The sequence below is a fragment of the Protopterus annectens genome, chromosome 6.part1 (genome assembly GCF_019279795.1).
Source record: "Protopterus annectens isolate FY-2018-M chromosome 6.part1, PAN1.0, whole genome shotgun sequence".
In the NCBI taxonomy this organism is placed as follows: domain Eukaryota; kingdom Metazoa; phylum Chordata; order Ceratodontiformes; family Protopteridae; genus Protopterus; species Protopterus annectens.
This window is the reverse complement of record NC_056738.1, coordinates 50,073,493-50,086,345: the sequence shown is the minus strand read 5'-3', so window position 1 is coordinate 50,086,345 and position 12,853 is coordinate 50,073,493. Positions and strand designations below refer to the sequence as shown.

The window sequence follows — 12,853 nt, the reverse complement described above, 5'->3', positions numbered from 1 at the left end:
CATTCCTGGGTGCCAGCTTAAATACAACGGCCCAGATGGCTTACTTCATGCCAGACAAACCAGGACAACTGACTCAATATTTTCAATTACTAGCAAAAAAGTCCCATCTCCCTGCAAGAAAGATTCTGCAGGCCCTGGGATTCATGGCATCCTGCATACTACTAATTCCATATGCCAGACTGCATATGAGGAAATTACAATGGTACCTAAAAAGTGTTTGGACTCAACACTCTCACAGTTTAGAAGCAGTAATTCCAATAATTCCCTGCAATGCAACAGGAGTTTCGATGGTGGGCACAGGCATGTCACCTCAACAAGGGTGAGCCTTTCACTCTACCCACAGCCAGGAAGACTCTAACAGATGCTTCAGATTATGCCTGGGGAGCACACATGGCAGGAAAATGTATTCAGGGCAAGTGGACCACAGACCAAATGCATCTTCACATCAATCAAAAAGAGATGTTGGCTGTTCAAAATGCCCTAAAAGCTTTCAAGGACCTTCTGCATCCAGGACAATTACTGTTAAGGACAGACAACACCACAGTAATGTGGTACATAAACAAGCAAGGGGCACTCATTTTTATCCCCTGTGCAGGCAAGCCATGACCTTGTGGAACACCGCTCCAACTTATCAAGTTCATCTGCAAGCACAATTCCTGCCAGGAAGGAAAAATACTCTGGCAGACTATCTAAGCAGAAATATCATGGACCCTCACGAATGGAAATTGAATCCACAAGTCTTCAGCAGGGTAACACAAAAATGGGGACGCCCAGACATAGATCTTTTTGCCTCCCCACTGAATTGCCAACTACAAAAATTCTGCACAAGGACTTACCACACACAAGCATGGAAAGTAGATGCTCTCTCATTCAGTTGGAAAAACCTAAAAGTTTATGCCTTCCCACCACTGCCTCTCCTTTCAAAGGTACTCTTAAAAGCCAGACAAGAAAAACCACAGATGATCCTGATTGCTCCAGACTGGCCACGCCAGCACTGGTACCCAGTCTTAAAGAACTTAGCATAAGGCCCACCATGGATTCTGCCTCAAACTTCACACCTTCTGACTCAACAAAATAATCAGATCCTGCATGGTCAGCTCAAAAGGCTAAACCTGGCTGCATGGCAGATCCATTAGTCAGCCAGGCAACACCTCTCTCTAATGCTGTTATGGATGTCATTTTGGAGGCCAGGAGGCCTAGCACCAGGAAATCTTACTTAGAAAAATGGAGGAGATTCTGTGCCTGGAACCAGGCTCAAAGCCTTGACCCTCTTGTCCCAAACATACCTCAGATTTTACAATACTTAACTGAGTTGCTGGACAAAGGCCTATCCTTCTCATCAATTAAGATCCACGCCTCTGCCATTTCAGCACATTACAACACGGATCCTCCTTTATTCTCTCATCCCTTGCTAAAGCAGTACCTCAGAGGGGCAAAAAACATAAGACCACCCCGGAGGGCACCACCACCAACTTGGGACCTCAATTTTGTCTTGGAAAAACTGACCCTGCCACCTTTTGAGCCAGCCAATACAGCCGAACTAAATTTTTTATCATGGAAAACAGCTCTGCTCCTGGCAGTAACTTCAGCATGTAGAGTCTGAGCTACAGGCATTAATGGCAGTGGAACCTTTTATAATTTTTCATCAGGACTGGGTTTCTTTAAGGACAAACCCTACCTTCATGCCAAAGGTGGTATCTAGTGTGGCCCTTAACCAAACCATCCATTTGCCAACTTTCTATCCAAACCCCCAGAATAAAGGGGAGAAACTTCTGCACTCCTTGGACCTACACAGGTAGCTACGCTTTTACTTGGACAAAACAAAAGCTTTCAGGAAAACTGAGCAACTGTTTGTGGCATATGCTGCAGGATCACAAGGCAAACTATCTCCAAATGGATAGGACACTATTCATTACTGCTGCACACAGCATGGAAAATCAGTCCCTAATAATATTAGGCCACATTCTACCAGAGCAACAGCCACTTCCAACAGCCTTTCTCAGAGGAGTACCAACCAAGGAAATTTTCGAGGCGTCAACTTGGAGTTCAGTGCACACCTTTACCAAGCATTACCACTTGCCTATTTACTCTAAATCCAGAGCAGGATTTGCCACTGCAGTTCTGCAGGGCCTCATAGCCAATCCTAATTCTTTATAGACCAGCCACCCAACCTTAGCTTTGGGATTCTACCCAAGTGTGATGACTGCAGCAGTGTAACATGATGACCATAGTACAGATGTTCATCATGCATACAGCTGCAGTCATAACAGATGGGTTATCCTGCCGTCAGGCGGGTCCTCGGTCGGCCGAATTCCAAAGTCTAGGTCCGGCATCGGTTGTCGCTTATTCCCTGACGTCAGTGCGGCAGGGGTTTAAAAGAGCCAGCCGACGCCATCTTCTTCAGTCTTTCTTGCCGCGCGGTGCCCGAAGCAGAAGCAGTTTGCAAGTGCCGGTCGGCCAGCTCCTGAGATTTACGAAAATATTTCAGCCGAAGTCTTCTTGAAAGCTAAGTACCCGTTGAAACTTTTCTTGCCTCAGACCGATGTCAGACAAAGTTAATAATTGCATTTCATGTGGGAAGCAAATACCGCATAAGGATTTCCACTCTTTCTGTATTCCTTGCTTAGGCCCAGACCACGACGTCTCAGCCTGCTGTTTTTGTGCTAGATTCAACAAACGCACTATTAAGCGTCGGGCAGAGTTCGCCCTTCACTATTTTGGTAAAAAATTTAATTACATTATGTCGTCGGATACTCCGACTCCAGTTTTGAGTAAAAGACGCAAAGATAAGGACCGACATACAAGGTCCGCGACTTATACTGACACCACGCTAAGGCCGACTACCGGTTCTCCGGTTCTCAGCGAGGCGCCTACGCAGCCCCTGAGTACCGATGACACTTCATTACCAGTGTCTCCAGTACTCTAGGTCGCAGGCTCCTCGGTCCCCATTCCAACTACAGATACCGACGCCACTTTTGGCGGGGAAACTCAGAGTTTAGACAGGCCTGCCATTTCTCAAGGTGTCTTCAGGCCTTCCTCCTTCTCTGTTAAAGCTTTCACAAAATCTAAAGCAGCCATGAAAACTAAAAAACAGGGACCTCAGACCCCCTCTCAAGGCCCCATGCCTAAAAAACAGATGCTCAAAATGGCTGAGGATTTGATTACTCTTATCAGGGGTTCTCAACCCCCTTCGGACAAAAGGCCCAGATTAGAGGAAGATTACCCTTCCTCAGATCAAGCCTCTATTACCTCTGAACATTCTGAGGACCAGGACTATACATATTCTCCTTTTGAAGACTCTGATGCAGAGGAGTCTATTCCCTCTGTCTCCCCCCCTGAGGACTACTCTTTTGGGGAAACCCTGCATACCTTGAGGGAACACTTCCACTGGGAAGGCCAAGATTACTCAGATTCCAAGAAAAGGCTCAGGGATTTTCTCTTGCTCCCCCAGCATAGGCCCCTGGCTATCCCTCCTGTTTTAGATATATTAGATGATGTGTACACAGAAGCCAGCCTCAACCCAGATTCTTTACCTCCAGCTCCTGTTAAACCAGACAGGTATTACCGGGTCCCTGATTCACACCAGTTCCTATACAAAAGCCATACTGCTGACCCAGAAACTATTTCACAGGGTCCCAAGGGAATTAAGGCCTCTACTGCTAAAAACCCATTACCTTCAGAGAGAGATTCCAGAGCTTTAGAAAGGTGGGGGAAAAAGGTGTATACCTCGGCCACTTTAACCATGAGGGCATTAAACTGTCAGTTTCATATGTTAAAGTATCAACAGTTTTTGTTATCTCAGTTGAAAAGCAAAATGACACAACCAGAACAACCAGATTTAAGAGTTGCAGGATTTATTGCATGGTGCAGAGCAAGTGGGTAAACATACCTTGCAGTGTTGTTTTGATGCTTTAGAGGCCTCATGTAGAGCTGCTGTTACAGGGTCAGTCATACGTAGACATGCTTGGCTCAAAGAGCAAGCCTTACCAGATCATGTCAAAGCTAAATTACTAGATGCACCTCTTCAAAAAGATGTATTGTTTGGTGTTAAAGCTGAGGAGGTACTAAAGAAAATGGAGGAAAAAGCCAGATCAATGCAAACAGTAAAAGATTTCCTGCAGGTACAACCTCCACATTTCAGCAGAAACTGGCCTTCAAAAAAATTGGTCCTTTCCAGCCACAGACAGACCTCAAAAAGGCAGATAGACGCCCGAGGGGTAGAGGGCAACCTCAAGGATCATTCAGAGCCAGACAATGTAAGCACCAACCCCAAGAGGTGGAGAAGATAGATCAGTCATTCAGAAAGCAGACACAATGACTTCCCCCTTTATCTGCCAAGCAAAGCTTTAATGGCAGCACCTTTGGGCGGAAAACTGGCATTATTCTCAAAAAATTGGCATATTGTCACAAAAGACAAATGGATTCTGGACATTATAGACAGAGGCTACAGATTCCACTTTCACACCCTTCCAAAAATGAGAGGCATGCCAAACCTGCCACAAAATCAAAGGGCAGAGGCACAAAACAAATTTCAGCTCTCATGGACATGAAAGCTATTCAAGAGGTACCTGCAAAAGAACAAGGTCAAGGGTTTTATTCCAGACTATTCCTGGTACCAAGGAAAGACAAAGATTGGAGACCTATTTTAGACCTATTCATCCTAAACACATATTTACAGGTACCAAAATTCAAGATGCTCACATTACAGCAGCTTCTTCCCATGCTGGGCAAGGAGTCTTAGCTGGTAACATTGGACCTCAAGGAGGCATACCTGCATGTCCCTATCAGACAAGATTGCAGAAGATACCTCAGATTTCTTGCAGGTTCAACCCATTATCAATTCTCTGCATTGCCCTTTGGCTTATCTACTGCGCCCAGAGTGTTTACAAAATGCCTGGCATCAGTAATTGCCTTCTGCAGACTTCAAGGAATACAAATATACCCATATCTGGACGACTGCATGATCCAAGCAGACAGCAAGGGCATACTTCTGAAACACCTGGTGTTTGTAATAAAACTGTTGAACTTTCTGGGATACACAGTCAACAAAAAGAAATCAAAACTAATACCCTCTCAAAAAATAATTTTCCTGGGTGACAGCTTGAATACAACCACCCAGATGGCCTACCTCACGCCAGACAAACAAGGGCAACTATCTCAATACTTCATCAAAATGGCTACCTTCACCAGGCTGACTGCAAGGAAAGTCCTGCAGGCTCTGGGATTCATGGCATCTTGCATCCTTCTGATCCCATGTGCAAAGCTGCATATGAGGAAAGTTCAATGGTACCTAAACAACTTATGGTCTCAGCACAGCCACAGTTTGGAAACAATTATACCACTCATTCTATGTCTTCAAAAGGAATTTCTGTGGTGGGCTCAAGCATGCCAAAGAAACATAGGTCTCCCTTTCTGCGTACCTCAAGCAACTCAAATCATCACAACAGACACCTCGGACTACACATGGGGGGCACACATGACAGATCAGTGCATTCAGGGAAAATGGTCCCAAAAAGAGAAGCACCTACACATCAACCAAAAGGAAATGCTAGCAGTGCAAAATGCTATTATGGCCTTCAAAGACCTACTGCATCCAGGCCAGCTGTTGATAAGGACAGACAACACCACAGTGATGTGGTACATAAACAAACAAGGGTGAACTCATTCATACCCCCTGTGCAGACTAACCATGACCCTATGGAACACAGCTCTGGAATTGCAAATCCAACTTCAGGCACAATTCCTGCCAGGGAAGGAAAACACACTGGCAGACAGCCTAAGCAGAAATATGACAGATCCACACGAATGGAAGCATCCTCAAGTTTTCGCAAAGATTACTCGGGCATGGGGACAGCCAGACATAGATCTCTTTGCTACCCACAGAAATTACCAATTGAAAAAATTTTGTTCAAGGACCTATCATCCACAGGCTTGGAAAGTGGACGCACTTTCTTTCAATTGGACAACGTTGACAGTCTGCCTTTCCGCCTCTTCCTCTGCTGCCCAAAGTTCTGTTAAAAGCCAGAGCAGAGAGGCCGAAAATGATTCTCATTGCTCCAGATTGGCCAAGACAACACTGGTATCTGCTCCTGAAGAGCCTGACACATTCCCCACCATGGATCCTACCTCTAGTGCCTCTTCTGTTGTCCCAGCACAACTTCATATCTCTTCACAGCCAGCTCAAAACCCTGAATCTAGCTGCATGGAGAATCCCTTGATTTCACAACAGACCCTCCTCTCCAAGGAGGTGCAGGATGTCATCTTGGAGGCCAGAAGACCTTCTACTAGAAAAGCCTACTCCGCCAAATGGAAACTGTTTTGTGCCTGGAATCAGAAAAAGGGCCAGAATCCTTGGGTAATAAATTTACCTCAAATTTTACAGTACCTAGCTGAGATGTTAAACAGTGGACTTTCCTTCTCCTGCATCAAAATCCACGCTTCAGCCATTTCTGCACAATACAACACAGATCCTCCTTTAATCTCTCATCCTCTCTTAAGACAGTTCCTCAGAGGGGCAAAGAATATAAGACCCCCAAGGAAACCACCAGTCCCTGCTTGGGACCTCAACTTCATATTGGAAAAGCTGACCCTTCCTCCATTTGAGCCAGCTGCTTCAACAGAACTACAATACTTGTCATGGAAAACAGCCTTCCTTCTGGCTATCACCTCAGCACACAGGGTTTTGGTACTACAGGCCCTCATGGCTGTGCAACCTTTCGTCATTTTCCATCAGGACAGAGTTTCCTTACGAACCAACCCTACCTTTATGCCAAAGGGTAGTAGCCAGTGTAGCCTTGAATCAGACTATACACTTACCTACCTTTTATCCTAACCCACAAAACAAAGGGGAAAGACTACTGCATTCCTTGGACATTCACAGACAACTTTGTTATTATTTGGACAGGACAAAGCCATTCAGGAAATCCGAGCAACTCTTTGTGTCCTATGCTACAGGTGCTCAAGGAAAGGCTATTTCCAAACAGACAATCTCAAAATGGATAGCCCACTACATACGCTTTTTTTACTCATTTCATGGAAAAGCTGTGCCTTCAAGCATCAGATCCCACTCCACAAGGGCCACAGCTACTTCTGCAGCTTTCCTCAGGGGGGTTCCTACCAAGGACATTTTGGAAGCAGCCACTTGGAGTTCAGTGCACACTTTCTCCAAACACTATCACCTTCCACTTTACTCTAAATCTAGAGCGGGATTTGCCACAGCTGTCTTGCAGGGCATCCTTGCTCCTCCTAGTTCCTCTTAGTGCCTGCCACCCCTACTACTTAGCTTTGGATTCTTCCCATCTGTTATGACTGCAGCTGTATGCACGATGAACATAGTACAGTTTTGTACCTACCATAAATGTAGATGTTAGAGTGCTCATACAGCTGCAGTCCAGGTTTCACCCCCTCCATCCCCTCTTAGGACGGGCCTTATGACAAACACCTTCTCATACAACCTATTTGGGGTATTCTTTTATGGTGTATTTGCTTGCAACTACTGTTTTTTGATTATTCTATATTGCATGATTACATAAGTTTGTTTTGCCTGCCTTCTGGGGACACCTGACATCTGGGGCAAGAAAAACTGAAGAAGATGGCGTCGGCTGGCTCTTTTATACCCCTGCTGCACTTACGTCAGGGAAGAAGCGACGACAACCGACGCCGGACCTAGACTTTGGAATTCGACCGACCGAGGACCCGCCTGACGGCAGGATAACCCATCTGTTATGTCTGCAGCTGTATGAGCACTCTAACATCTGCATTTATGGTAGGTACAAAACTGTACTTTTTGTACCTACCATAAATGTAGATGTTCGAGTGTTCACACTGCTGCAGTCCAGGTCACCCTCCCTCCATCCCCTCTGTCCTAGCTGGGCTTATCTATACCTGTCTATCCTATACAACCTTTGTGGTGTATTTGCTTGTATCTTAAGGTATTGTTTTTATTTTATATGTATGTTTTATTAGCAATATGTATTGCCTACCTACCTGGGGGCATCTGACATCTGGGGCAAGAAAAACGGAAGAAAATGGCGTCGGATGCATCTTTTATACCCCTGGCCCACTGATGTTAGGGAAGAAGCGACAGCAACCAACGCCGGACCAAGACTTTGAAACTCAGGCCGACTATGGATCGTAATTCTGAATTCCCTTTAGACGTGAAAGACACGGGGGGACGCAAGCACAGGTGTAGAAACACTAGAGGATTTTCTTCAGAGCATAGTGAAATGAACCCAGTTTTTTTCAAATATACACAATATTTCGAGTTATGTACTAACTTCAGTTCAAGAATCTTTGTTGAATAAAGGTCTTGGTTTTATCTCAGGATTTTTTGTGGATGAGAGTGTTTTTGTTGCTGATACTTTGGCCTTTTGTCATTAAATTAATCTGAAACTTTTCTTTGATCAACAAGATAGTGCTCAAAGATCTGCTGAATTTCGGTTTCTACCATCCAACTTTAATCCACCTATGGAAAAGCATGTCAATATATTCCAACAAGCCATCATCAAAGATTTGCACCATGTTTTGGGTTCAGGTAATATTTTGAGACAGAATCTTAGTATAGATGAACAACAGGCCTTAGATGATCTCAAATCCAATTCTAATATTGTTATTCTTCCAGCGGATAAAGGTGGGGCAATTGTGATTATGGACTTCAGTTATTACTGGGCTGAAGGTAAAAGACAGTTGTCCAGCAATCAGCATTACTTCCATATGTCCTTGGACCCCACTCCAAATTTCAAGAAAGCCATAGATGATTTTTTAGATTCTGCAGTAGAGGAAGGGATTATCAGTGCCAAAACAAGAATTCAGTTAACAGTACGGAACCCTTGCAAACAATACTTATATCTATTACCCAAAATCCACAAATCTCTCAGGGAACCTCCCGGCAGACCAATAGTCTCGGGGATTGGTTCACTTACTGACCCTTTATCTGTTCATCTAACCGAGCATTTGAAGCCCTTATTGATGCATATCAGGGCCAGGATTAAAGATACAACCGAATTTCTCCAAATAGTTTCAGAATCCCAATTGGAACCTTATTGGCTCATGTGCACTCTTGATGTCAAGTCTCTATATACCTGTATTCCCCATTGGGCCGGATTGCTGGCATTGGAATTTTGGCTTAATAGAACAAAATATCTATCCTCCTGGTTTCAGTACTCTTTTAATTTGCATGGCTGAACATGTACTTACCAGGTATGTTTTTTATTTCCAAGATCAATGCTATTGGCAAATTCAGGGCACTGCGATGGGGGCATGTTTTGCCCCTATTTATGCTGATTTGTTTATGGGGTATATGAACAGATCATCTATGATGGTATGCATAATTTATATTTACCTGAGATTGACATCTGGCGCCGTTATCTGGATGACTCTTGGCTAGTCTGGAGGGGGGCCCAGAATATCTCCAGGAATTTGTGGAGTATCTCAATTGTAACAAGTGGGGAGTTGAATTTACTGTCAATTACAACGTACAAGAAATTGATTTTTTGGACGTACATTTGGAGCGAAAACCAGATCATACTTTAAGAACAACGGTTTACAGGAAGTATCCACAGTATAATAGCTTGCTACATGCTTCCAGTCTCCATCCCAGACACACTATCAATAATATTCCCAAATCGCAATTTCTTAGAATTAGAAGAATATGCTCCTCAGAGCAAGACCTCAATATATGTCACCAGGATCTTACTAATAGATTTTTAGAAAGAGGGTACAAGCAGGACAATGTTAAAACTGCATCAATATGGGCCTGTAATCAGTCGAGGGACAGCCTATTAACATACAAATCCAAACATTTTTTGGGTAATCAGGATACCATCAGGCTGGTCACAACATTTGGAACGAATACTTATCAGTTCACTCACATCATTAATAAACATTGGAATGTACTTAAAAGTAACATATGACTTGATTGGTTGCGGGACAGATGTCAGTTTTCGTATAGAAAAGGAAAAACCCTGGGGTCACATTTCTCACATTACAAAAGGATCATGACCAAATCGAGCATGCATCACCAAACTACTCTTTCTGGGGAGAAATTAGTGGGGTGTTATCCATGTGTGCATTGCTCTTTCTGTAAACACATCTTTAAGACTAAGAATTTTACCAGCAAAAATACAGGTAAATTATTTAAGTGTTTTGCTAATTGTGGAAGTGAGTGGGTTATTTACTTGGCAACTTGCACATGTCAAGCGTTCTACATTGGTCTAACATCCAGACAGTTCAGATGTCGGATGTCAGAACATCTGGGAGACATTAGAAATGCTAGAATGACCAACGCTTTGCACAAACACTCACTGATTCACAAAACAGCTAAATTCACTTTTACCATTATTGATAGAATTTTTGGAAATAAAGATTTCAGAACAGGATGGCACAATTTATTGAACACCAAAGAAAAGAAATGGATAGTCAAATTAGGTGGTCTTTTTCCACCAGGTCTTAAGTTATGAAACTGTGCTTAGGATTATGCTGAATATTCAGTAGTTAGTTTTATAATTTATCAACTTATTTTTATTTTCATTATTCAGAGTACATTGTATCATTCATTTTTGTATGCTGTTCCTTTTATTTTATGCACGTATATTCATACATATGTATACATGCATTTTGTAACACTTTGTATGCACTATCCTTTTTTGTCACTCACAGGAAATGATGTCAATTGTTGCTGAATTGGGTATCATATATAAATGCAATTTGTGAACTGCTGACCATGTATAACCACTGAAGAAAGCTATATGCTGAAACTGGTCTGGTAGAATTAATAAATCATCTTTGCTTCGTATCCCTGGTGCTGGCCTTTTCTCTGTTTGTTTACATTCAAGTTACTTTGGCCCGTGCATCTGCCGTACTTGCTAGCACGTTTTTGGAGTAATTACGACTATGGGACCGCCTGACGGCAGGATAACCCAAGTGTAATGACTGCAGCAGTGTGAACACTCGAACATCTACATTTATGGTAGGTACAAAACTGTACTTTTTGTTCACCACCAGAACTATGTCGTCGGGCCCTTATTGTAGCTAGATATTTTTGCTCTTAGTCCTCGAATTCCGATATGGGTTCGGTAAGCCATCCGACAGCAGATCTTTTGAAAAAATGTAAGGATAAAGACAGAGACCGCACCGGTCCAAACCTATCGACAATGCTTCCGTTAAGCTAGTCGTCAGTTCTTTGGTCCTCAATGAGGCGCTTTCGCAGCCCCTGATGCCCACTTCTGTGGATTCGCAGGCTGCTACCAAGACGCTTTCATAGTCTGGTATGCCGCGAGACTCTTCATCGACTAAAGATACTGCGGATGTCTCTACCTTGGATGGGTCCGGACCGCTGAGCAGGCACCGGCTTCAGAGGAAGTACTTTGCACCACTGATTCTCAACACAGACTGACTTCTTTCGCGTCTACCGTTCTTTTGAAAACTACCGAGTTTCTAAGGCCCAGGGTACAAACCACACCCAAGAAACCGACGACCCAATATCAAGCACCTGCTTCCTTGCCTCAGTCTCAAATGCTTAAAGTAGCGGAAGACCTTATAATGCTCATCAGGGGAAGCCAAGCTACCCCTTCCATATTGAAAGAGATTGGTCTCCAGTAGTTTTATGTGAACAGGAGTCCAATAACTCTGAGGCATCTGAATATGAAGGCATGCAACCCCTTTCTGCTTATAAGGATTCTGATGCAGAGGAATCCATTCCTTCAGCCTCTCCACCGGAGGACTTTTCCTTTGGGAAAACCCTACATACTTTGAGAGCATTTCCAATGGGAATGTCAGGACTTACTCTCAATCTAAAAAGAGACTCAGGGAATTCTTGGATCTTCCACAGCACAGACCTCTGGCCATTCCTCCTGTCCTGGATGTTGTGGATGATGTTTTCATGGAATCTAGTTTGACTCCTGACATCCTCCCTCCTGCTCCCAGGAAACCTGACAGGTACTATAGAGTCCCTGACTCAAATAAATTTATTTTCAAAAATCCTACTGCTGACCCTGAGGTTATTTCTCAAGGGCCTAAAGGAATTAAAGCAACTTCTGCTAAGAATCCCACCCCCTCAGATAGGGATTTCCGAGCATTAGACAGATGGGGTAAAAAAGTAAACACCTCTGCTACTCTTGCTATTAGAGCACTAAATTGTCAGCTCCATATGCTAAAATTTCAGCAAAATGCCATGGAACTCCTCAAACAAAAAATATCATTTTTTCCTGCTTGTGCAGAAAATAGTTACAAGAGTTAATGCAGTCAAGTAACTAAGCACACCTTACAGTGTGGTTTTGACGCCCTGGAAGCATCTTCCAGGGCAGCAGTCACTGGTTCTGTCCTTAGAAGGCATGCTTGGCTTAAGGAACAGCCCCTGCCAGACCATGTCAAATCCAAATTATTGGACGCACCCTTGCACATAGACAACTTATTTAGCACCAAGGCAGAGGACTGCTTAAAAAAGATGGAAGAAAAAGTTAAATATGTGCAGACAGTTAAGGACTTCCTGCAGGTCCAGCCACCCAGGTACAGTAGGCATTGCCCCTCCAAGCACTGGTCCTTTCCTGCGTCCTCCAGGTCAGCTCAGCCCAGACCCTGGGGAAGCAGGTCCCCCAGACAGCAGCCCCAGGGAATGCAGAGAGCTAAGCAATGGAGTTCCTCCTGTTCAAAACCAGGGAATGTTAAGCCACCCCCTCATGGTAAGAACTCACAATGACTCTCCACTTCCACCCCCTTCTTCTGCCCACCTGCAAAAGTTTATTTCCACACTCTACCAACCCCAAAAGGGTTCCCGGATCTTCCCCCAAACCAGTGGGCAGAGGCCAAAATGCAAGTCCTTTCCCTGCTTTCTATGAGGGCAATAGAGCATGTTCCT

The 12,853-nt window shown here is 44.0% G+C and overlaps 1 protein-coding gene across 1 annotated transcript in view; it reads left to right on the top strand.

The window, feature by feature from the left end:
- ZNF512 (zinc finger protein 512) overlaps positions 1-12,853 on the top strand; it is a 1,352,022-nt gene that overhangs the window by 522,583 nt on the left and 816,586 nt on the right. The window contains exon 8 of the mRNA XM_044075342.1: positions 8,411-8,817. Within this exon, the coding sequence (XP_043931277.1) occupies positions 8,411-8,817 (407 nt within the window). The remainder of the gene's footprint in view (positions 1-8,410; positions 8,818-12,853) is intronic.